The 26,632-nt window shown below is 35.9% G+C and overlaps 3 protein-coding genes across 3 annotated transcripts in view; all 3 read left to right on the top strand.

The window, feature by feature from the left end:
* The first annotated feature begins 4,968 nt into the window (after positions 1 to 4,968).
* LOC21405320 (serrate RNA effector molecule) lies at positions 4,969 to 13,818 on the top strand. Its single transcript, XM_010095492.2, has 12 exons — positions 4,969 to 5,613; positions 6,554 to 6,672; positions 8,169 to 8,226; positions 8,371 to 8,445; positions 8,600 to 8,674; positions 8,757 to 8,804; positions 8,946 to 9,014; positions 9,145 to 9,942; positions 10,041 to 10,089; positions 11,686 to 11,960; positions 12,056 to 12,238; positions 13,536 to 13,818. Exons 1-12 carry the CDS (start codon positions 5,183 to 5,185, stop codon positions 13,594 to 13,596), a joined length of 2,241 nt encoding a protein of 746 aa, XP_010093794.1. The 5' UTR covers positions 4,969 to 5,182; the 3' UTR covers positions 13,597 to 13,818.
* A 1,813-nt stretch (positions 13,819 to 15,631) lies between these two features.
* LOC112091102 (receptor-like protein kinase HERK 1) lies at positions 15,632 to 19,078 on the top strand. The gene is given in 3 exon segments (XM_024163931.1): positions 15,632 to 15,697; positions 16,255 to 18,438; positions 18,440 to 19,078. Coding segments are annotated over 2 exon segments (2,217 nt in total). The 5' UTR covers positions 15,632 to 15,697; positions 16,255 to 16,384; the 3' UTR covers positions 18,603 to 19,078.
* Positions 19,079 to 20,268: 1,190 nt separating this feature from the next.
* Positions 20,269 to 26,632, top strand: part of LOC21405319 (serrate RNA effector molecule) — a 25,514-nt gene continuing 19,150 nt past the window's right edge. Inside the window, exons 1-6 of the mRNA XM_024163963.1 lie at positions 20,269 to 20,338; positions 20,483 to 20,557; positions 20,713 to 20,787; positions 20,870 to 20,917; positions 21,059 to 21,127; positions 21,259 to 21,480. Coding sequence (XP_024019731.1) covers positions 20,493 to 20,557; positions 20,713 to 20,787; positions 20,870 to 20,917; positions 21,059 to 21,127; positions 21,259 to 21,480 — 479 coding nt within the window. The 5' untranslated portion in view covers positions 20,269 to 20,338; positions 20,483 to 20,492. The remainder of the gene's footprint in view (positions 20,339 to 20,482; positions 20,558 to 20,712; positions 20,788 to 20,869; positions 20,918 to 21,058; positions 21,128 to 21,258; positions 21,481 to 26,632) is intronic.

Raw genomic sequence — 26,632 nt, 5'->3', positions numbered from 1 at the left:
AAACTACTCCACTCATGACTTGGAACTAGCAGCGGTGATATTTGCCCTAAAGATATAGATATGTTATCTCTATGGAGTAAAGTTTCAGGTCTTTTCTGACGACAAGAGTTTGAAGTACTTGTTTACTTAGAAAGATCTGAATCTTAGGTAGAGTAGATGGATGGAATATATGGAAGATTATGATTTCACGCTGCAGTATCATTTGGGAAAAGCTAATGTGGTAGCTTATGCCCTTAGCAGGAAGACCTCAGGATCTTTGGCATTATTAGCTTTACAAGACTAGAAAAGGACTGAAGTTGTAAGTGACTATGGTCTTCAATACTATGAGGATTATACCAGGCAATGGTGTATAATCTGATCTCCACACCGGCCCTTATGTAACAAGTTAAGCAGAATCAATAGTAGGATCCTCATCTCCAAGGGATTTGAATTCGAATCCAGAATGAGGAGCAACTTGAGGATTGGAGAATCTGAGAGGATGAAGCACTTTATTTTCGCAACCAACTAGCTGTTCCTAAGGTGGATGAGATCAAGAAGACGATTCTGCATGATGCCCATAAGTCGTGTTACACCATTTATCCTGGAAGCACCAAGATGTACCAGGATCTGAAGAGACAATATTAGTGGAGAGGTATGAAGAAAGACATTCATGAATATGTTTCAGAATGTGTAACTTGTCTCCGGATTAAAGCAGAACACCAAAACCTGTGGGTGAATTACAGCCTTTACTTGTACCGGGATGGAAATAGGAACACATCACGATAGATTTTCTGATGAGACTTCTGAGAACTGGGCAGAAGCATGATGCCATCTGAGTGGTGGTGGATAGGTAGACAAAATCTGCATATTTTATACCGTTTCGTGCGACATATTCCCAGAAGATTCTGGCAGAATTATATTTAGAGCACATCGTGAGACTTCATGGGGTACCGTTATCCATTACGTCCGATCGCGACACTCATTTTAATGCAAGGTATTGGAAAAATTTTGAGGAAGCGACGAGAATAGAATTGAATTTTAGCACATTATTTCATCCTTAGACTGATGGGCAATCTAAAAGAGTTATTCAGATTCTGGAGGATATGTTTCGTGCTTAAATTCTGGACTTTGGTAGAAACTGAAAGAAATATCTTCACCTTGGTGAGTTTGCTTACAATAATAGCTATAAGGCCAGTATCGGTTTGGCACCGTTTGAAGCTCTTTATGGTCGACCTTGTAGATCACCTATTTGTTAGCTGGAACGAGAAGATCGACTTACTACTGGACCAGAAGTTGTTCAAGAAAATAACGAGAAGATAACTCTTATTCGAGAACAATTGCTAATGACTCAAAGTCGTCAAAAGAGCTATGCTGACAAAAGGCGTAGACCTTTAGAATTCCAAGAAGGCGACTTCATTTTATTGAAGGTTTCCCCACGCAACAGAGTTGTTCGTTTTGAAGTAAAAGGGAAACTTGCACTAAGGTATGTTGTACCATTCTCGATTGTGCAATGAGTTGGTGTCGTAACGTATTGTCTGGCTTTACTGCATGAGTTATCTCATGTGCATGACGTGTTCCATGTTTTTATGCTTCGTAAATGTCAACCTGATCCGGAAGCCGTGGTATAATATCATAACGTTCTGATATAGTATGACGCGACATATGAGGAGGCACCCGTTCAGATTCTTGATCGGGAGATGAAGAGTTTGCATCATCGTGAGATTCCATTAGTGAAAGTTTTATGGCAGCACCATGGAGTTGAAGAAGCGACATGAGAGCTTGAAACAACGATGCAAGAGCAGTACCCACATCTCTTTGCACTTTGAGGTAAGTTCTAATTTCGAGGATGAAATTCCTTAAGGGGGTGGAGCCGTAACACCTTGAGAAATTAAATGAGATTAATTAAGGTAATTAAGATTTATTAGTGTGCCTAATCTGATTTAATTAATTAATTATTATTTATTAAATGTTTCTGACGTGTAAATTTAAATATTTTCAAGGAATTTAAATATTTTCAGTAATTATATTTTTATCCCAGAAATGTGTAGACACATTTCTAGACTGTTATTTTAAATATTTTGGCACCTGTTTTCTTTCCTTTTTCTTTTTTTTTTTTTATGTTTTTTTTTCTTTTCTTCCTTTTTCATTTATTTTCCCGTGCACTCTCTCTCTCCTTCCTTGTCGTTTTGCTCTCTCTTTCTCTCTCGTTCGTTCCTCTCTCTCTCCCGTTCAAATCTTCACCAAATCAACCAGATTTTGAACCAAAGAAGAATTTCAAGGAGTTTTCAACGTCAAGAGAAGAATTTGAGGTAAGATTTCTAAAAAACTTCTCTTGAATCTCATATTTTTCGGATTAGAAAACTTATTTTGGTTCGAAATGGATTTTGAGTAAAATTATGGTAGAAATTGGGGATCTTTGGTTATATGGACTTGATTTAGTAACTAGAACATGGATTTGGTTGTTTCCCCTGGAAATATTTCGAATTGGAACTCGAATTTGCAGGTTTTGGCCGAATTTTCTTCAGATCAGCCCTGTTGGTCAAGCTGTCAAGCTCCCACCGGTCGACCGGTTCCTTCACCACCGGCCGACCGGTAGAGAATAACATCTCTGTCACCGGTCAATCAGTGTACACGGGGTTTGACCCTGTTTTACTTGAAAACCCTATTTTGACCCTGATTTGTGAAGAGAACCCAAATTAGCTTCATTTGGGGATCTAAAGTGAATGGATTAACATCTTTAATCCATGTTTTGGAATCAAAACCCTTGGAATGATGATTTGAAACATGAAATGATTTGAAACATGAAATAATTTATGAAATTTGAAATTTGATTAAGGCACACTAATAGGAACTCAAAAGGTATGATTGAGATTGAATTACTTTAAGAATGAGAATTGCATCATAAAGTGTTGTTTTGTATCAATGATAGTTGAGGAATCAAACTGAAGGCTTCAAGGAAGCGGAGGCCAGGAAAGCGCAACGCTAGCCACATGTTTGGTACTTGAGAAGTAGGACTCCTTACCCCTTTCTTTGATAACCTGTTTTCAAAAGAGTTTTGACATTGCAAATGTTTTAAAGAAATGACATGTTTGCGAAAGAAAAGCATTTTAAAAAACAATAGCTTAATTTTAGCTATTGGAATTATAATGAACTTTTTCAGAAAGTTTAATGAATGATTTCTTAAGATAAGAGATCTTGCGAATTGGTAAACCGGCTGATGGCCTAGATAGGATATGGAGAGTGTATCCTTGGGGGCAGAACCCGAAACCCAGACCGGGCCACTACAGTGGTGATATGGCTTGCGCTTATGGTTGTGTAAGTAATTTATCAGAGGATAAATTACTTGCTGATGCCTGTAATACGAAAATTTTCAGTTTATATTCATTTCAGAAAAATGATGTGAGGTTCCGGCTGTTGTGTTGGAACTGAATGTCTACATTTATTTATTTATCTATTTACTTGTTCATTCATTTATTTACTTGTTTACAAAGCTTATTTAAAAATACATCATACTGAGACTTTCGCTCATGTTTTATTTGTTTTATAAATATTAAACCCCTCCCAGGTGATGCAAGGAGTAGTGCGGAGTAGCTGAGTTAGTTGCTACCATCCGATTAAGAGAGGATTGTGTTCATCCTCCCGGTGTACAAATGTAAGAATTGTAAATTCGGTAAACTCTGAACTATGGACTTCTAGACTGTGATTGATGTCTGTAATATTATTTACATATTCATGTATGTACAATACTGCATATCCTGTGGGTGAAGCCCTGAATGATGGTAGAGGCTCAAGTTTTAACCTCTTGTAATCAGAAAGTGCGGCAGATCCTATAACTTTCTTATCATTTATTTTCATCTAAATGTGGGGCTCGTTTAGAAATTTCTTTAATATTTTACTTTTGGTTTTGATTACTATATTTCTCAATGTTTAATTACTCTTCTAATTACATTTAACTTCTAAACGAGCCTCCACATCACTAACTTCGGCTTTGAGGCATGACATTATTAATTAAGAATTAATTTATTACTATTAAGTTTTTAATTTTATTAATAAAATAATAAATAATATAGTAATTAATTATTTAGTTAATGATTAATTACCAAAAATTAATTATATAACACATTAACAATAAAACAAGTAGTAATAAGTTATTAAATAAATAATTAATAATTAATATATCAATAATATATTATGTTAATTATAATCTATGAATTAGTAAATAGTTGGTAAATAAAAAATAAATAGTAATATTAATAATTAATATTAAATTATAATTATCAATATGTAATATACTAATCAATGATAATTAATAATTGATAATTAGTAATTAATCATTATAAAAAGAATAATTACTAAAAATTAATCATGTGATATATCAAATAATATATTATTAAATAAACATTAGTAATTAATTAATTATGTAACTAAAAATTAATAATTTAAGTAGTAAAAAAATATTAATAAATTATATATATACTATTTATTTTTTTAAGACACTAATTAATTACTTATAATCTAATAAATATGAGTAAATTACGAACATAGTAATTAGTTATAATTAATTACTAATTATAATTTTTTAATTATTTAACATATTAATATATTATATATATAGTTTAATTATTAATGTTAATGATAATTTATTTATTATTATTATATTATTAATATATTAATTTTTATTTATTAAATGATTATCAATTATTAATTACTTAATATATTAATTTAAGATTATTAATTACATGTACACAAAATAAAAATAAATGTAATTAAACACGATTTCACTTTTTTATCATACTCAAACTAATTTCTTAAAAGACCACCAAATATAATTTTAGAATCGATTTTAAAATAATTTTTAAAATAATCTTATTTTTATTTTTTACTAAAAATAAAACAAAACATTATTAAACGGACCCAATAATTTTGGAGGGATGTAAGTAGAAATAGCCCAAACATAAGCCCTCGGCCCATGAATTTCCGACATCTGATTTATATCCTGAAGAAGAAGAGAAGCGCTCGTTTTGCGAATCAGACATTTACACACACACACACACACACGCTGAGCCGTTTCTTGTTTTTGTTGAAGAATTTCGCTCTCCGAGGCTTCTTCAACACCAAAAAAAAAAAAATAAAAAAAAATAACCCGACGAGAAGCCTCTGGTTTTTCTCCATTTTTAGGGTTTTCACCGAGCTCCGAATTTTTATGGCGGAGGTCATGAACATGCCCGTCGACTCCCTCGACCGCCGCCGCGGCGACCGCAAGGAGAAATCCGCCGAAGATCCTCCCCAATCCTCGTCTCCGCCGCCGCCCCCTCCGCCACCAGCGAGAAGGCGCGACAGGGACGAGAGGGACCGGAGAGACGACAGGGACGCCGATCGCCCTCCCAGCCGCCGCGGAGATTATCACGATCGCGGAAACCGATCTCCGCCTCCGCCGCCGCTCAGGGAGAGGGAGAGGGACAGGGATTACAAGCGGCGGAGCAGCCTCAGCCCGCCCCCGCCGCCGTATCGGGATCGCAGGCACTCTCCGCCCCGCCGCTCGCCTCCGCCGCCGTATAAGCGGTCGAGGAGGGACGATGGAGGGTACGATGGGAGGAGGAGTCCTAGAGGAGGGTTTGGACCTGGCGATAGAAGGTGAGAGGATTCTTCCTTGTTGTCTCTGCGATTTCGTGGTCAGTTTAAAAGTGATTAAGCTTTTTCATGTTTAGTTTTGGGTGATCATTTTGCATGATTTGAGTTTTGAGTTCAAGTCGTGAACGAAAAAATTGTATTGAAATTTTATGCACGTTGGATTGAGCTTCTTGGTGAAGGGAATAAAACCTGAAAGTGAACATCGAATTGAGACTCTGTGGAAATTAGGACTTTGGTTTGGTTCGTGGATTTAGGGTTTCTCTGCTTGTTGAAGTTATCAGTTCTTATAAGTTATTTGTAGTCAGAAAAATGAAAAGAACAATATTTTTACTGCAGAGAAACCTCTTCTGGATTTTGTTATTGGGTGGACAGGACAATGTACATTAGTCTCGCCTCTTTTCGTTTCTTTTTCTCCACAGTCGTTCTTCTTAATTTTTTATTGGCTAGTAGTATGTCTTGATGAAATAGAACTAGTTAAATGCTTCTTGTTTTTCATGCTTGTTTAATTGTTTCTTCTCTCTGTCTCTCTCTCTCTCTCTTAATTGTGTTAGAGAATGCTGTGAAGCGATATTCTATTGTATTTGAACATGGGATCGATTTATGGCTCTAAGATTCTCGACATGCTTGGCAGGTTTTCATATGGAAACGTCTACTTCCTTGAACCAATAAAGGAAAGGGATTGGAGTAATTTTTTTATGTGCTGTTTTTGGACTTTGAATGTTTTTCTTGGCTTCTCGCATCTAAGCATATTTTTTAAACAAGGATGTTGTATTTTCTTTCTCTACTTGTTTCTATGGATTGTTCATTGGATAATTCTCAACGTCTTGTATTAGGATAGATTTATGGTTGGTATTTTCTGTCTAAACTTTTGTTAGTTCGGTGGCTGCACCTTACTATTCTAAATTTTCTTGATTATTATTGCTGTGAACTTTGTATGGAACAGATTTGGATATGATTATGCTGGTGGATATGACCGTGAGATGGGAGGTAGGCCTGGGTATGCTGATGATAGGCCTCATGGTCGATATGTCGGACGTTCTTCTGGTGCCTTTGGCCCTCCAGGTAAATGTAGAACTAATTCCTCTCCAAATTTGATTATAATTTGCCTATATCATTCTTGTTCGTACAACATTTTTACTTATTTATTTCTGAAAGTCTCTTGAGGAATATATATCCACAAGTGTAACATGGTCCGGACTAAGCATGTATACCTATGTCTGTGATTGATCCTTTTCAATTTGTAGCATAGAATAAGTTACAACATACGAGGGTGAAGAGGGATACAAAGAAGAAGAAGAAATAAAATGATTTGTGCTTTGTGTGACAGGAAACTCTTTCCTTGTTCTGTTATTAAAAATCTATATGAGTTGAGGTATTCTAGCTAAAACTTAAGCGAATTACACAACTTTTTGCCATGTTAATTTCCTTGTGTGTCCAACTGTTGATTGTGTGCCGGATAAAAAGGGAAAAAAATTCAAACATAGTCTCTTAAACGGTACATGGCTCATCTACGGCTACCATATTCTTTGGGCTGCTAACCATTACATGCCTTCCTTAGCATATTTGCCAAACTCAAGGATTCTAGCAGAACGCTATTTAGTCCACATTGACTTTCTAACAGCTCAAGAATGTGATGAGGCAGATATTGCCCATTTTCATGACTGTGTTTATTTTATGGAATCATGGCTATTGGGAAGATGTGTTTTGGCCTTTGTGTTTCACAATAACCAGATATTGTCACACATGGTTATTGGAATCATGATTTTGCTGTACAAGAAATCTCCACCAAGGGTTTGAAGATTTCTTGTGTGACAATGTTTCATATTCCAATTTTTTTTATTCTTCTTGGATTTAATGCATATAAATGTAATTTGGTTTACAGTTTCTGCCATTTCGCCATGAGTTTTATCATTTTGATAAGTACATATAACTATATGCAACCTACTGCTTTTATTTGTATGGATTGCTCCTTGTACTAAATATGCCATCTGTGTGGAAATCGCTCGCTATTATCTTTCACAGTTTTGGCTTGAAGCTTTGATCATTTTCTTCTGGCTGTTGTTTGCAAGAAAAGAAGGGTCTTATAATTTTTTTAGAATCTATTTGAGATATTTGAGATTGAGGTGAAGGATAATTTTTTTTTTTGTTTGCATGTTTGTGTCTTTTTTCTTTTTTTTTTTTTTTTTGGTTGAAAGAAGTAATGGGAGTCAAAATTTTTGTTCAAAGAGGAGACACAAAATCATTAAATTTTTAAAAAAGCAAGCTTTGAAACGGGAAAAAAAAGAACCGAAACTACGAGCAATCTTTTTATCACGACGAGCTCAAACAAAAGGAATGTCTTTAAATGCCTCAAAAGCAAAAATCCAGTATGAGATTTGGGTATGATCGTAGCACTAGTTCACTATACAATTTATGTACACTTGTCATTCAGTGTCATTTAATTGTCCTTATATTGTTTTTTGTGGTCAGGTCTTATTCATTCATCGTATGTATGTATTGAGTGACTTCATTATTTTATTCTATTTGCTTATCTGGAGGGTGCTTTGTTCCTCTTGCAGAATGGGATTCAGGCCGCAGTGCTTTTGGCGATTCTTTTGGTGTGGGGACTAATCAAAGGTAACCATTATATGTTTTTCTGATGCTAGTTTTCACTTTTCAATAATTCTATATTACAATGAAGGATATAACTGTACTTTTCGGGACTATATACATTTTACCTGGCAATGTTAGAAGTTAGAATTGACGAGTCAGTTTTTTCAGGGAAGGTTTAATGTCGTACAAGCAATTCATTCAGGAGCTTGAAGATGATATTTTGCCAGCTGAAGCTGAGCGGAGGTACAGGATGGTTATGAATTGTTCTAAATTTCAAGCATGAACAGAATTTTTGTTTGCATTTAGACAAAATTGACCTAAGCATAAGCACTTATTGTTATTGTTTTTCTTTTTCTTATTATTATTACTACATTTTTTTTGTGTGGTGGTTATACAGATACCAAGAATACAAGTCTGAGTATATTACAACCCAGAAGCGAGCTTATTTTAATGCTCATAAAGAGGAGGAATGGTAACTCGTCTTTCGTTTCGTTCTTTGCTTCCCACTTTTCCCGTTTGCTTGTGTTGTTTTACTGAACTTGGACATGTTGTAGGTTGAAAGACAAATATCATCCAACCAATTTACTTGCTGTGATAGAAAGGTATGTCTATCTACATGAGATGAAAAATTCGTTGTACCAGATGACTTTATGCTGAATGTTTTTATTGAGCTTGGTTGTTGTTCAATTGTTCTTCTTCACCATCTTTGGCGTTAAACTGTTCTTGTGGGAATTTATATGCAGGAGGAATGAACTTGCACGAAAGGTTGCAAAGGATTTCCTGCTTGATTTGCAAAGTGGAACGCTGGACTTGTAAGAATAACTGTTCCATATATATATATACATACATATTTGCTTGCTTGTACTTTTTGTTGCTTTATTTTTTATTTTTTATTTTTATTTTTGTTGTATGTGATCAATACTTTTTTTTTATTTTTGACAGAGGCCCAGGTCTCAATGCCTTATCTTCAAATAAAAAGGAACAGCCTAGTGATCCAAATTCTGAAGATGAAGTTGATGTGGGTGGAAAAAGGAGGAGGCGTTGTAGGACCCCAACTAAAGAAGGGGATCTTTCAGCTGCTCCTAAGGCTCATCCAGTCAGTTCTGAACCTAGACGAATACAACTTGACATTGAACAGGCACAGGCCCTTGTCCGCAAACTGGATTCCGAAAAAGGAATTGAGGGAAATATTTTAGGTGGATCTGATAATGACAAGAGTAGGGAGAAATCGCATGCTGGCTCTAGTGGTCCAGTTATTATCGTTCGGGGCTTAACCTCTGTCAAGGGCCTGGAGGGCGTTGAGTTGTTAGACACACTTATAACTTATCTTTGGCACATTCATGGCTTAGATTATTATGGAATGGTTGAAACTAGTGAACCTAAGGGTCTCCGGCATGTGAGAGTGGAAGGAAAGAGTACTGATATAACTAGCAATGGAGCAGAGTGGGAAAAAAAACTTGACTCACGTTGGCAAGAGAGGTTGCAGAGTCAAGATCCCTTGGAAATAATGACTGCAAAGGAGAAGATAGATACAGCCGCAGTTGAAGCTTTAGATCCCTACGTCCGAAAAATCAGGGATGAAAAGTATGGGTGGAAGTATGGTTGTGGAGCCAAAGGTTGCACTAAGCTATTTCATGCTGCTGAGTTTGTTCACAAGCATCTCAAACTGAAACACCCAGACCTTGTGATGGATCTGACTGTTAAAGTACGCGAAGATCTGTACTTCCAGAATTACATGAAGTAAGTTAGAACTTAAGTCCATATGTCTTTTATTTTTCCCTTTCCTGTCTATGTTCTTCCCCCTTCCAAATGACCAATTCTCGGTGTATTGTTCACAGTGATGCCAATGCGCCTGGTGGAACTCCTGTTATGCAGCAAACTGGACAGGTATGATTTGCAAAATTTACTCTTAGTGTCATAGATGTGGCAGTGAGGTCTGCAGAATCATAAATAGAAATGCAGATGGATAGACTGAAGGAAAGAAATTTCTGGAAGGAGAGTGTCCGAAGTTTAATTTTATTCCGATATTTTCTTTTTGCCACAAAGAGCTTTTTGCACAAATTGAGGAAGTTCCCTAAAAAGCTTTAATACTTCTGGGCTATCAAAAAAAAAAAAAAAAAAGGGAGGAGAGAAGAATGTACTTCACTTGGTTTTTGTTGGAGGTAGAACTAATTATAATGAAAAGATATTTGTCTCACAAGAAGAAAATTTTAATTTGTGAGATGTGGAGATAATTGCAAAATTGAAATAGTTCTATTAGCACTTGGTTTTTAAGAGGCATGGGCAGTTGATATATGTTGTTTTATTCTTTTTTTTAATTATTTTTCTTATTTATGTATGAAGTTACATCAGTTACATGAATTATTCCTATTTCATTGCTTATATTCATTTGTTAAAAGCCTAACAAAAATAAAATTAATAAAAAAGAATTTGATTAAGTGCTGCATACTCTAACAAGGAAACTGTTTGGATTCCTAAAATAGAAAAAGGAAGAAAGAAGACAAACGAAAAGAGAAAGCGTAAACTGGTTGGTTGGTCGTAGATAATCGACTTGTAAGCAATTAAACGGGCAAATGGTTAAAGACCTTCTCTTTTCTTTTGGTTCAGCATTTCCGTTACGGTTTTTGTCCATGTCTTGGAAGAAACAAGTACGCTAGGTGACAGAGGATGCAATTTTAATCATATCTTGGGTCAGTTGGCTAGACAATAGGAGAATACTTTTGTACAAATACCAGGATAAGCTCTCTGATTGAAATCAGTGGAGGGCAATGGTGGATAGTTTGGGAGATCTGCAGAATAACTTTGAAATTGAGATATTATGTTGTTTAAGTGGAAAGTTTATATTATTAATTCTACGTAACACAAGTAAACTACCATAGGTGCTCCAATGGTCTGCACTTTGGTAAACGGGAACCTTGGATGTTTATCTGCACTTTCTTTGAGGATTTGAATTTTGAAATGTGAGTTAATTGGCAAAAGAGCAAGGGGCTTATATAGATTTATGCTAGTTCTATTTTGATTGGGTCATGACAGTTGTTGAGAGTTCAGGAGTCAAAAACTTTTATCCTCGTGTATTTGGAGGGCTAAAATGCATCATGTAGTCCTGAGGATACTAGAGTTGTTGGTTTGAAGTAGAAAATTACAAAAGCATTTTAAAAGGGTCAAGAAGGTGGGGACTAGTTTTGTTGGGACAAATCATGGCAATATATCCAAGATCCTATCAACATCTTCATTATGGTTGGTGGGGAGGGTATATAAGATGAAAGATGGTTACCTCCTATCATGTAACCATGAATCCAAAAGAATGTATATGTGATCAAGGACTACATCGTCTTCACGTTCCCCTTTTTTTTATTATTTTTTTAATTACGAATTCCTGTTGTTTTTTGTTTCCGGTCTCCTATCTCATCGTGAATGTTATTTTTCTTCATTGATGTATTTTGATGAAACCTAATCATTCTGTCTTTTTTGTTTGGTTTTTAGAGGGACAAGCTACCAAGGCGTAGGTTGGGTCCAGATATGAGATTGAAGGATGAACGTGGTAACCGTAGAGAACGTGACAATCGAGCCAACGGAGGTGAAAGATTTGATAGGTCTGAGAATCCAAGTGAATTTCAGTCCAACAATGATGGTTCCGATGGAGGAAACCTTGATGAGTCAATGTATGATAGTTTTGGAGGGCAAGGATTACGTGTTGCTCCTCCCTTCCCCTCGGACATACCAACACCACCAGTATTGATGCCTGTTCCAGGTGCTGGGTATGTCTTATGATTTTTGCTTCTTTTCTCCTTAACAATCTAAATTTGGTTTGCTATTTTTCTTGAGAGCTTGTTCTATATTGTTGTTATTGCAGTCCATTAGGGCCTTTTGTCCCAGCACCGCCTGAGGTTGCAATGAGAATGTTGCGAGAGCAGGGTGGTCCTCCCCCTTTTGAGGGTGGTGGCAGAAGTGGACGGCCTGGGCCCCAGATGAGTGGACCAACCCCAATTCTGGCTTTATCTTCAGCTTTGGGGCAGGATCCCAGACGCATAAGAAGGTAATACTAATATCTGATGAAATCTATTTAGATAAAGCTAATGGTGTTCCATTTGTAACCATAGCATGCTCCAAATAGCTTGGAACGATTTAATTTACTGCATCAGTGATCCACTTGAGTAGCTTAGATCGGTTTATGGCTGAACTAATCAGTAATCCGGAATCCAGTCAAAATTGATTTGACATACTTTAAGACTGTAATCTGAAGGAAAATAAATGGTTTGGAGATAGCAATCTCCCTATTGATATCATTATCATCTTTTGTTTGACATGTTTATGTTTACATCTGTATCGGTTTTCTGTGATTCCAACTGAAACAAATGATGCCAAGCAGCTACTATAATTTTGACTTCTCTGGAATATGTTGATGAGATAAAAATTTCACTTTCATCTCATGATTACTTGTTTGATTGAGATATATGAGGGGTCCGAGATTTGAAAAATAGCAGCTTTTTATGTATATTGGCTATAAAGAACATGTTTAAGATTGGGATTACCAGTCCAGTTTTAGCTTTTCTATTAGCTTTGAGATGCTGCAAAGTTCACTGGAGTCAAGTTTGAGGCAGAATTGAAGAAACATTGATCTTCTGAACGTTGGGGTGGAACTTGGTGGCTAGGAGATGATGATGCCTACTGTGTAGTTGATTATACTGGCCCAATTTACTAAGCTCATAGTGGAGGATTTATGTCACTGCCTGACAGGGCTACCAACTAGTGGTTATCATAGTATTTGGTCAAACATGTTTTACTTTTGATGCAGGATCAGGAGCACCATTACCTAAAATGAGTGCGACCTTAACCGGGAGAACAATGATAGAATAGACTTTGAATTGATTGCTTTAAACAAGGACAAGAATGAAGTGATAGAAAATGAGTTATAATAAGAAGTTCCATAGTTTTCAACCCAAGATTCAGTTTAGTAGTACGCGGTATAGAATGGAAAAATGAATGTGACGAATGGCCATCTTTGGATTTTAGAATTTAGTCCTGTCCTAGCTTTTGGATGAATTTGTGGTGGTGTGTTTTGTAATATATATTTCTCCTGTTTCACATACTCATTCGTCAAATTTGCGTTGCTGGCAAATTGTCTCGAGCGAGCGATGAGGAAACATTCCATGGGAATGGGATGTTTCCTCAGTGATTCTGCATTGCAACAGTTTTTGGTTTACTTTTGTACATGTGACCATTCTTTTAATCTTGTTTTGGATTTTTTTTCCCCCTTAATTACCTTATATCTATCTGAAAATGGATACTTGTGGACTAAACACGAACTGCTAACCTGTATTTGATTCATGCAGCTATCAAGACCTAGATGCACCAGAGGACGAAGTCACTGTGATAGACTACAGGAGCTTGTAGATATTGTTTTTTTTTGGCAAGGATGCTCAAAGCCTTGAATGATGTTGAGGGGACAAACAATATAACCTTCTTTATGCTTAAAGATTTTTATCTGTTTTCGAAATTAGCATTGACTAGTGAAACCCGCCGTGATATTTGCTGCTTGCTTATAAGAAATTCTTGATTGTAATTTAGAATACTTGTGGGATCTACCTTTGACTTAGTCCATTACTTGTTCAGTTAGTGTTGCACCGCACACATTTTCCATGTGCATCTATTAATTGCTGTCGAGGTAATTGGAAAAATATCCTGTTTGAATATATATATATATATATATGTATATGTTTATAAATAGTTTCTAGTACAAGCTTAGTAATTCTTAGGGAAAAAACGTACGGATCAATGAAGCTTTAAATGGCACAAAAAGATTCCTCATTCTAGCACAAAAAGATGAAACTTATGAAGGAAAATGTTTTCCTGCAAAGAAAAACCATTCAAACCATTTAAATCAACCAAATCAAAAAAAAATCAAACCAAATTAATTAATAATCCGTTTGGTTTGGTTTAAATATTTAAAAGATCAATTAAATTGATTTGATTTGTGGTTTTACCTTTAAAAAAATCAAATGAATTTAAATCAATTTTTATCTATATAATTTTCTTAAAATTATATGTTTCATTTACTTCCAACTTATTTATATTTTAAAAACTTGTTTATTTTAAAATTAAATGATCATAACTCAAAAAGTTTCTACCTTAACTTATATATAAGGTACTAACCCTCTCTCCGGGGTCTATTCTCAAGCACTCTCTACTCCTCTCCTCTCCTCTCATTCTCGTCTAGTCTTTGATTGTGATTCTGTATAAAGTCTTGCCTCTTTGTTAACGTGAATATAGCCTCTGTAATAATAAGTGTCTCTAATTTGCTTATATTCGCTTTATTTCATATATTTAAAAAAGGTGAATATCATATTTAATCACGAGTCACAACTAATATTATATAAATATATCTATAATTGAATTGTTTTGACTTCATGCCTTTTGAAGAAAGAGACAGAGACAAAATAGCACAAAATATTAGTACAACTTATGGTTGATATTTGAGAAGAGATTGTAAAATATTAGTTTAAACTAATTAGAAAAATCAAACCAAACCAATTACAATCCGTTTGGTTTGGATTGGATTAAATCCATTTATTGGTTTGGTTTGATTTGAAAATTTCTAAACCAATTTGTAATTTGTTTGGTTTGTATTTCACTTAAAATAAACGGTTTTATTGGTTTGCACCATTCCATGCTGTGGCGAGATTGCGACTTATGAGTTAACAACAGCCGGGTTGTGAGTCCTGACCCATCCATGACAGGAGGTAGCAACCCCACAACATCCGGTGAGATAGGTGCTGTGAGTGTGAAGACAGAGAGAGAAGGCAGGGGAAAAGAGACGAGAAAATTAAATGGTGTCTTGTAGTCGTTTTTTGCTTATTCAAGTGGTGTAAAATAAGTTCACACAAACACACACGCACATAAAATAATAAGAAAAAAGTATTCAATTTTAGAGTTTGGGATTGATATGGGCGATATCGATTGTTTTCTTGATATTGGTTTCTAATTACTTCTTGTTTCTTACAACATATTTATTTATCACGTTAATTCGACTGGAATATTTTTATCTGACTATAAACAGACGTTTAGAACTTTCAATACCGTATTCTTCACTACAAACAATTATTCTTTCTTCTTTTCTGAATGTTTCTGTTCTTTTGCATGGTGAAAAATCATTGGTCACTGGGGCGTGTAGTAGATAGGTAGATCGATATAGTCCTATAGATATTGTCACTGGGGCCCTCTATTGACTTAAAGGATGGCCTTAAACGCCATTATTGCTAGTCAAACGCCATTATTGCTAGCTTTGTTACAAAATGTTTTACTCGATCGTTTTTTCCTGCAGTTCTCTAGTTTATGAGCTGTTTTAGTTTGGCAGTTTTTTGTCTTCTGCAGTTACTGCTACTTGTCCACTCTGATCATCACAGACCTTTTTTTTTTTTTTTTTTTTTTTTTTCCCGTATGCCTTCCCGCCACACCAAAAAAATCTCGATTCGACTCAACGTGACTCCTGAATTAGGTAATTGACTTCCTCATATTTCGATCACGTTCCTCCCAATTTCCTTTGAATATTATCATCTTTTTCTATTGCTTTGATTTGCTCGACTTGTTTAAGAATTTTGCTACAATATATATATATATATATATATATATATTATTTTAACTTACGGGTTTTTTTTTCTTATAAATAGTGTTTATTTATTTATTTTTTATTTTTTAAAGGTAGATCTGTATGTATATAATACAGTATCCAATGAATCTCACTTGTGGCTTGTCGCAAAACAAGGTATAAAAAGTGTCTTGTCGCAAAACAAACTTGTCCTAAATCTAAATACCATACGTGAATTTTGTAAGCTTAGAAACACGTGATAATCTCAGTATTTTTTTAAACACATTCGATTAAACATATGTCAAATACATGAGAGTTCTTTTTTTTTTTTTGCTGAATCATAAATGAAACAGTTGGAATACTTGATTTGTTTCCATGAAAAAAAAAAGAAAAAGAAAAAAAAAAGTGCCTCAAGATTTATGCAAAACACATATTAATTACTAACAAAAGTGTTCTTAATGCAACAGGGACTGTTCTCCCTTGAAGCTCACAAAAGCAGGTAGAGCACGTTTCGTCATCTCTTCCTTGTTGATTGGCTCCTACCCTCGGAATTATTTTCATAATTAATGCAAGTTGAACAAATTCTTGACCAGAATTATGAGTTACATGAAAGTGGTACTTTTCATATCAATTTTCCATCAGGGATTTAGCTCTTCTTCAGGATTTGATCCCATAGATAATTATCTTATAGACTGTGGATCACCCACCAATACCTCAGTCAGTGATCGTGTTTTTATATCTGATTATACAGCTTCAAAGTTTCTTTCAACTCCTCAAGATGTTCTTGCCAATACCACCAATAAATCAACCATTTCCTCTAGTGATTCACCCTTATATCAAACAGCAAGAATCTTCACCCAAACATCAACCTACAAATTTCCAATCCTCCGTCAAGGTAGACACTGGATTCGGCTACACTTCTCACCATTTTCATATGAAGTATATGACATGACCACTGCAAGATTTTCGGTTTTCACCGAAAACCATGTCGTCCTCTGTGACTTCTGCACGTATGATACCACTTGTCTTAAAGAATTCTCTGTGAATGTGACATCAAATAGTCTTGTCATTACGCTCTCACCTACGGCAAATTCATTTGCATTCTTGAACGCCGTAGAAGTTGTGTCGGTCCCTGATGAGCTCATTACCGATGATTCCGTATCCATTGTTGGCTCACTTGATCAACACTTCAAAGGATTGTCGAGTCAGGCATTTGAGACGGTTGCGAGGGTAAACATGGGTGGTCCAATGGTGTTTTCCAAGAATGACACCCTTTGGCGAACATGGGTTCCCGACCAAAGTTTTCTGGTACACAAAGACATTGTCATAAATGTGTCAAACATTGACGCTGTTAAGTATATTACTGGAGGAAGGGCAACCCCTAATATTGCTCCAGCTATAGTTTATGGTACTGCCACAATACCGGATTTTCAACATGATCAGACTTTCAGAGAAATTTTCAATATAACTTGGGAGTTCAAAGTGGATCAAGGATTTCATTACCTCATCAGATTTCACTTTTGTGATATAATAAGTGAACATCTCAACTCTCTCTACTTCAATCTGTATATAAATTCCTGGAGTGTTGCTACCAATCTTGACACCAGTGCTTTGTCCTCTTACTCGCTTGGATCACCATTCTACATGGATTATGTTACAATGTCAACTCTTAGCAATAAGCTTCGTGCAACAATTGGATCTTCTATTATACATGATGATTTCTCCTATGGTATTCTAAATGGGTTGGAGATCTTGAAAATCAACAATTCTATAGGAAACTTGGGTTCTCCAGTTATGTCTTCAACTAAGGAAAAGAATATTGCAGTGTTATCAATAGGCGTGAGTATTGGGGGATTCCTTGTAGTGACAATGTCTGCAGTTTTATTATTGATTATCTGCAAAAAACTGAAAAAATCACAAGCATACAAGGGCCATTCTAAGACAATCGCCACTGCAATCGATGCTTCGGAGTATGAGACTCGCATTCCCTTTCCTATCATTCAAGAGGCTACGAACAATTTCGACGAGAGCTGGGTTATTGGGACCGGTGGCTTCGGGAAGGTATACAAGGGAGTTTTGAGTGATGGGACAAAAGTTGCAGTTAAGAGAAAAAATCCGGGGTCTCAACAAGGGCTACAAGAATTCCGCACCGAAATCAAGATGTTATTGCTATTTCGTCACCGCCATCTTGTTTCATTAATTGGTTATTGCGATGAAGGGAATGAGATGATCTTAATATATGAATATATGGAGAATGGAGCACTAAGAAGTCATTTGTATGGCTCAGAACTCCAAACATACCTAACTTGGAAGCAAAGGCTTGAAATATGTATTGGTGCAGCTAGAGGATTGCATTACCTTCACACTGGCTTTGCCAAAGGAATTATCCACCGTGATGTGAAGTCTGCAAATATTTTACTGGACGAGAACTTCAGAGCAAAAGTTGCGGATTTCGGGCTCTCCAAGATTGGGCCGGACGTGACTCAGGCAAATCATGTGAGCACGGCCGTGAAAGGGAGTTTTGGATACTTTGATCCTGAATACTTTAGGAGGCGACGGCTGACGTTTAAATCGGATGTGTACTCATTTGGGGTGGTTTTGTTTGAGGTACTATGCGGAAGAGCAGCTGTGGATTCGACCCTTCCATCGGGTAGGGAAAATCAGTCCAGAATCTCTCAAGAAATTTGGAGAAATCGCCGAGAAATGCTTGGCGGAATTAGGTGTCAATAGGCCCTCAATGGGAGAAGTTTTGCAGAGTTTGGAGTGTGCTCTCCGACTTGAAGAGGCTCGGAGAAACGCATTAGTACTCACATGATTGATGACAGAAAAATTACAACATTCTGTTTCTGCATTTGAGTTTTCAAGTACTTGTGTTGGTGATGATCATTGAAGCGGTTACAGAGCGATTAAGTCCTTCTCATTGCCAATGATGTTTGAAGATAAGTGGCTACTTAGAGATGATCATAAATCTTATGGCCTTGGATTCTCTTGTTGATACAACAATTTATGTGTTTTCTCCCATCAACTCTACATTTGATTATAATTTGCCTATATCATTCTTGTTCGTACAACATTTTTACTACTTTCTTTCTGAAAGTCTCTTGAGGAATATATATCCACAAATGTAACATGGTCCGGACTAAGCATGTATACCTATGTCTGTGATTGATCCTTTTCAATTTGTAGCATAGAATAAGTTACAACATACGAGGGTGAAGAGGGATACAAAGAAGAAGAAGAAATAAAATGATTCGTGCTTTGTGTGACGGGAAACTCTTTCCTTGTTCTGTTATTAAAAATCTATATGAGTTGAGGTATTCTGCCTAAAACTTAAGCGAATTACACATCTTTTTGCCTTGTGTGTCCAACTGTTGATTGTGTGCCGGATAAAAAGGGAAAAAAAATTCAAACATAGTCTCTTAAACGGTTACATGGCTCATCTACGGCTACCATATTCTTTGGGCTGCTAACCATTACATGCCTTCCTTAGCATATTTGCCAAACTCAAGGATTCTAGCAGAATGCTATTTAGTCCACATTGACTTTCTAACAGCTCAAGAAAGTGATGATGCAGATATTGCCCATTTTCATGACGGTGTTTATTTTATGGAATCATGGCTATTGGGAAGATGTGTTTTGGCCTTTGTGTCTCACAATAACCAGATATTGTCACACATGGTTATTGGAATCATGATTTTGCTCTACAATAAATCTCCACTAAGGGTTTGAAGATTTCTTGTGTGACAATGTTTCATATTCCAATTTTTTTTATTCTTCTTGGATTTAATGCATATAAATGTAATTTGGTTTACAGTTTCTGCCATTTCGCCATGAGTTTTATCATTTTGATAAGTACAGATAACTATATGCAACCTACTGCTTTTGTATGGATTGCTCCTTTTACTAAATATGCCATCTGTGTGGAAATCGCTCGCTATTATCTTTCACAGTTTTGGCATGAAGCTTTGATCATTTTCTTCTGGCTGCTGTTTGCGAGAAAAGAAGGGTCGTATAAATTTTTAGAATCTATTTGAGATATTTGAGATCGAGGTGAACGATAATTTTGTTTTTTGTTTGCGTGTTAGTGTTTTTTTTTTTTTTTTTTTTTTTTTTTTAAAAAAAAAGTAATGGGAGTCAAAGTTTTTGTTAACAGAGAAGAGACACAAAATCATTAAATTTTGAAAAAAGCAAGCTTTGAAACAGAAAAAAAAAAAAAAAGAACCAAAACTACGAGCAATCTTTTTATCAGGACGAGCTCAAACGAAAGGAATGTCTTTAAAGGCCTCAAAAGCAAAAATCCAGTATGAGATTTGGGTATGATCATAGCACTAGTTCACTATACAATTTATGTACACTTGTCATTCAGTGTCATTTAATTGTCCTTATATTGTTTTTTGTGGTCAGGTCTTATTCATTCATTGTATGTTTGTATTGAGTGACTTCATTATTTTATTCTATTTGCTTATCTGGAGGGTGCTTTGTTCCTCTTGCAGAATGGGATTCAGGCCGCAGTGCTTTTGGCGATTCTTCTGGTGTGGGGACTAATCAAAGGTAACCATTATATGTTTTTCTGATGCTAGTTTTCACTTTTCAATAATTCTGTATTACAATGAAGGATATAACTGTACTTTTCGGGACTATATACATTTTACCTGGCAATGTTAGAAGTTAGAACTGACGAGTCAGTATTTTCAGGGAAGGTTTAATGTCGTACAAGCAATTCATTCAGGAGCTTGAAGATGTTATTCTGCCAGCTGAAGCTCAGCGGAGGTACAGGATGGTTATGAATTGTTCTAAATTTCAAGCATGAACATAATTTTTGTTTGCATTTAGACAAAATTGACCTAAGCATAAGCACTTATTGTTATTGTTTTTCTTTTTCTTATTGTTATTACTACATTTTTTTTGGTGTGGTGGTTATACAGATACCAAGAATACAAGTCTGAGTATATTACAACCCAGAAGCGAGCTTATTTTAATGCTCATAAAGAGGAGGAATGGTAACTCGTCTTTCGTTTCGTTCTTTTCTTCCCACTTTTCCCGTTTGCTTGTGTTGTTTTACTGAACTTGGACATGTTGTAGGTTGAAAGACAAATATCATCCAACCAATTTACTTGCTGTGATAGAAAGGTATGTCTATCTACATGAGATGAAAAATTCGTTGTACCAGATGACTTTATGCTGAATGTTTTTATTGAGCTTGGTTGTTGTTCAATTGTTCTTCTTCACCATCTTTGGCGTTAAACTGTTCTTGTGGGAATTTATATGCAGGAGGAATGAACTTGCACGAAAGGTTGCAAAGGATTTCCTGCTTGATTTGCAAAGTGGAACGCTGGACTTGTAAGAATAACTGTTCCATATATATATATATATATACATATTTGCGTGCTTGTACTTTTTGTTGCTTTTTTTTTTATTTTTTATTTTTTATTTTTGTTGTATGTGATCAGTACTTTTTTTATTTTTGACAGAGGCCAAGGACTCAATGCCTTATCTTCAAATAAAAAGGAACAGCCTAGTGATCCAAATTCTGAAGATGAAGTTGATGTGGGTGGAAAAAAGAGGAGGCGTTGTAGGACCCCAACTAAAAAAGGAGGTGGCAGAAGTGGACGGCCTGGGCCCCAGATGAGTGGACCAGCCCCAATTCTAGCTTTATCTTCAGCTTTGGGGCAGGATCCCAGACGCATAAGAAGGTAATACTAATATCTGATGAAATCTATTTAGATAAAGCTAATGGTGTTCCATTTGTAACCATAGCATGCTCCAAATAGCTTGGAACAATTTAATTTACTGCATCAGTGATCCACTTGAGAATAAGCTTAGATCGGTTTATGGCTGAACTAATCAGTAATCCGGAATCCAGTCAAAATTGATTTGACATACTTTAAGTCTGTAATCTGAAGGAAAAGAAATGGTTTGGAGATGGCAATCTCCCTATTGATATCATTATCATCTTTTGTTTGACATGTTTATGTTTACATCTGTATCGGTTTTCTGTGATTCCAACTGAAACAAATGATGCCAAGCAGCTACTATAATTTTGACTTCTCTGGAATATGTTGATGAGATAAAAATTTCACTTTCATCTCATGATTACTTGTTTGATTGAGATATATGAGGGGTCCGAGATTTGAAAAATAGCAGCTTTTTATGTATATTGGCTATAAAGAACATGTTTAAGATTGGGATTGCCAGTTCAGTTTTAGCTTTTCTATTAGCTTTGAGATGCTGCAAAGTTCACTGGAGTCAAGTTTGAGGCAGAATTGAAGAAACATTGATCTTCTGAACGTTGGGGTGGAACTTGGTGGCTAGGAGATGATGATGCCTACTTTGTAGTTGATTATACTGGCCCATAGTGGAGTATTTATGTCACTGCCTGACAGGGCTACCAACTAGTGGTTATCATAGTATTTGGTCAAACATGTTTTACGTTTGATGCAGGATCAGGAGCACCATTACCTAAAATGAGTGCGACTGTAACGGGGAGAACAATGATAGAATAGACTTTGAATTGATTGCTTTAAACAAGGACAAGAAAGAAGTGATAGAAAATGAGTTATAATAAGAAGTTCCATAGTTTTCAACCCAAGATTCAGCTTAGTAGTAAGCGGTATAGAATGGAAAAATGATTGTGACGAATGGCCATCTTTGATTTTAGAATTTAGTCCCGTCCTTGCTTTTGGATGAATTTGTGGTGGTGTGTTTTGTAATATATATTTCTCCTGTTTCGCATACTCATTCGTCAAATTTGCGTTGCTGTCAAATTGTCTCGAGCGAGCGATGAGGAAACATGCCATGGGAATGGGATGTTTCCTCAGTGATTCTGCATTTCAACAGTTTTTGGTTTACTTTTGTACATGTGACCATTCTTTTAATCTTGTTTTGGATTTTTTTTCCCTTAATTACCTTATATCTCTCTGAAAATGGATACTTGTGGACTAAACAGGAACGGTTAATGTGGCGACCATCTTAGTTGGCCGTCACTATAACTGAAATTAACTTGTATTTACTAAAATTTCTTAAAATTTGCGGAACATTTTTTTTTTTTAAAGTCTTATAGTAGGTATAAGTTATGAATTGCTTTCTTGTTTAAAATATTCAAACCTTGACATATATGTTTCTCAAAGCATATAGATATATCTATATGTATATACTTAATCCTTAAGTCTTGCTTACTTACAGCCATAACCCACAAAATCATTTAACATATAGTTTTAGAATCATAATTAACAAAACTATTTATAACGTAAAACTGTTTGCGGAAATAATTGTGTGCGGTATTCCCCGATCTCCACATCGTTCGACAATTCGCCATCAGTACATCAAGTATTATGTGCAGGTTGCTTACCGACAGCATAAATATTCTATGATGAGCTTTCGCTCAGCAAGTAGGAACTATCTCTCGCAAAATAACTGTAAATTCACATGAATAAATATGCATGAGTCAATTATGCTTAATTATGATCATGTCTTATTAAATTATTATTATCTCATCTTATCTAAATTACTTATGGGCTCGAGTGCTCGTACCATGTGCGCGCAACCATTGGGATGTGGGGGTTTGCAAGGTCCCCAACGACCGAAAAATCTCGATCTAGGGTCCTCATTTTCATGTTCAAAAGAACTGGAAAATTTTTCTTCTAACCCAAAATAAGCAAACTTAAACCAAGCATAAACATACCACATAATACTAATCAACTAACCTCAAAACACACAAAGCTAACATAAAACTCACACACCCTTATTACAAACTTATTTCCTCAAGAACTACAAATTACATCCATGATTCACAACTTAAACTTTGTTAGAAAAATAGAGGAAGGGTTTAGAGTTTTTATCCTTGAAGAAGATTCTTGGTTAGGCTCCTCCTATAAACACTTTGATCACCTTCTTTTTCCTCTAAGTTTTGCTAATGACTTGGAACAAGAAGAGTGGACAAATTTGAGAATAGCATTTCTGAACCCCAAATTTTGCTAGAAACAAGAAAGATGAGGTTTAGAGTTTTACCCTTTAAGAAAATCCTTGGCTAGATACCTTCTAGTACACCTTGGTCCCTTTCTTCTTCTTGAGATCCTAGACTAGTGCTTTGTGTTTAGAAGGATGAGTGAAATTTTTTTTGAGAGGAAACAAGAGAGGTATGGCCGGTTTGGTGCTTTAAGAGTGAAGTGAAGTAAGCTTTTTTTGTTAAATAGTTGATTTGATTATCTCATCATGAAGTCTTCTAGTACACTCAACTAACCAAAATTTTTGCTTAAAACCCCTTAACATGGCCGGCCAAGTGAAGAAAGAGAGGAAAAAAAAAAATTATCATGAGTACTCTTCATCTTCCACCATCACATCTCATTCAATCTAAATATTAACCTACCCCTTGTACTTTTGTCCCATCTCTTAAGTTTCTTTTGAAATTGTTAAAAATTATACTAGCTGTAAGGAAGTACTTAGCCGACAGGAAATTCTAGTTTCTGACAGTTCCTTTTATACTGCTTATTTACAGTTCAATATTAATCTCCCAGTAGTTCAATATTAAATTCTTACTCACATAATATTTCGAGCTATTTCAAGTCTTGAAATTAATTCTAGACTGAACAAATTCTAAATTTAACTTTTCTGAATCGTCTAAATCGTCAAGTCGACCTCCGGCTGTTCTTAAGCCGCTTGACCTAATGGTCAAACCATGATCCTTCATTAAAAGAAAATACTATGTAAGTTTTCTATCATTTTCTGCGTGTAAAATTACGTCAGTTGTATGCAAAATGTAATCGTATATTGGTAAGACTACATGATTTTTTTTTACTTGATACATGATTTCCTTCATACCTACACTCTTGATTTATAAATAGAATTTTGCTCTCATTTAAGCATAAACCTTTAATCTTATATAGGCTTGATTTCATTTAGCATAACTTTTTAATCATAACTCTTGGGAGTGTATGTCACTTCCCGCATCATTTTCATATATCAGCATATCCGTTGGGAGTGGCTACCACTTCCCATAATACATTAGCAAAAATGCCTAGTCCGGTTTGGGTGAGAGTGGCTACCACTTCTCACAGTACATAGAATGTCAAGGTAATGTCTACTGAGAGTGTTTATCACTTCTCACTGTACATCATTACAAAAAGAAACTTATGTCAAGTCTAGGTGAGAGTGGCTACGACTTCTCAAGGTACAAAAAGTGTCCTATACAAAAGGGCAAAATATACAGTAGGTGACGCTATCAGTCAGATGATGACCCGGACTCAGCCTTTGCATCTTCATCTGAGATCTCCTCGTCCTCAAACATCTCGTCCTTGAACATCTCATCCTCAGAGGGATCCTCCTCCTCTGTGAACTCATCGTCGCTCGCGATGATAACATGCTCTGGTAACTCCTCATCATAGTCCTCTGGTATGTAGTCTAATGACTCATCGTCATCCTCATCGTCATCAGTATGGTATCCCTGTGCCGCATCCTGCTCTGGCTGAGCTACTGCCGCTGCTGCTGCGGCATTGGCCTGGAGCTGCTGTTGGACTATGTGTAGCTCCCATTCGCCATAGATTATCTCTGCCAGGAACTGCTGGACATGATAGTATTATCCAGGATAAGGGACTAAGTCTTGGACACCCTATGGTACCCCTCTCGAGATCAAATCACGAACCTCTGAAAACAAGATCTGAGATGGTATCTCGGGCATCATGGCGTCCCGGAAACGCTGGTAGTAGTGAGCCATGGACTCTCCCTCGTAGGAATCCCAGATTGCCTTTAAAGCCTCATAGTGTCTCATCTGGATATCTCCCAGATATGAGGATCTCTAGACACTTCCTGAGCGTGATCAACAACAGCACCATACAACACTGGTCCATACTCAGCTTTAATTTGTAGCTTGAACTCTTCCCAATTAGGGGGTTGGTGCTCGCCTCCCATCCCGAGCCACTAAGCGAGAGCGTGTCCTCCTAGTTTTGAGGTGGCCAAACGAACTCTCAGCCGTTCCGGAATGTGACAGACGTCGAAGGCTATCTCCAACACGTTGATCCATTCCATTAGTAAGTACGACTGGCTGCGTCTGGAGAATGTGTGGATACTTGTGGACTAAACATGAACGGTTAATGTGGCGACCCTCTTCGGTGGTTGATTACGCCCAAACGTGTACAAAAATAAGCGGTCAATTGTAGTACAATTTGAACGGTCGATCCCACAAGGAAGTGTTAAATTGAACAAGAAATGATTAGCAAATAAAAAGCGTTAGGAAAGTAAGCAATCAAACAAAGAAAAAGAATGAGTGTTTTTAATGATTTTATGAACAATTTAAAATGGAGAAAATTCAATAAATAAAAGTGGTAAGGCTTTGAGAATCCTCCATATGCTTTGTTCACCTATTTGGATTTTGATTCATAAATTGACTCAATTGAAAGTTTCACATCCCAAACAATCAATCGGAAAATAAATATTTGAAGAACATATGAATTAAAAATGTATTCGAGTAAATAAAATTCTAACGTTTAGAATTAGGAAAAATTATCTTATGAGAAATCCAAGAGCGACAATATACCGTTGGCAATAATGCAGTAAAAGACTACTCATAAAATAATACCGATCAATATATCATATAATGCAACAATCACATAAAAAAAAGCTTGACTAGATTTATATGAGAGTTGACAATAAAATATATTGATAAGAAGAAGAAATATGATAAAAGAAAATTATTTACTCAAATGTATAAAACTTACAAACCATTGGAGAATCAAAAATCCCAATAAGTTCACTACACATATAAGATCATCTCTAGCCTCACCTAAATACTCTAGCCTAACTTGCACATAATTCCCATAAAATTCTAAAAAGAAAGTATGAGAATAAGAACAA

The sequence above is a fragment of the Morus notabilis genome, unplaced genomic scaffold, assembly GCF_000414095.1.
Source record: "Morus notabilis unplaced genomic scaffold, ASM41409v2 Scaffold306, whole genome shotgun sequence".
Classification (NCBI taxonomy): domain Eukaryota; kingdom Viridiplantae; phylum Streptophyta; class Magnoliopsida; order Rosales; family Moraceae; genus Morus; species Morus notabilis.
This window is presented reverse-complemented; position numbering and strand designations above follow the sequence as displayed.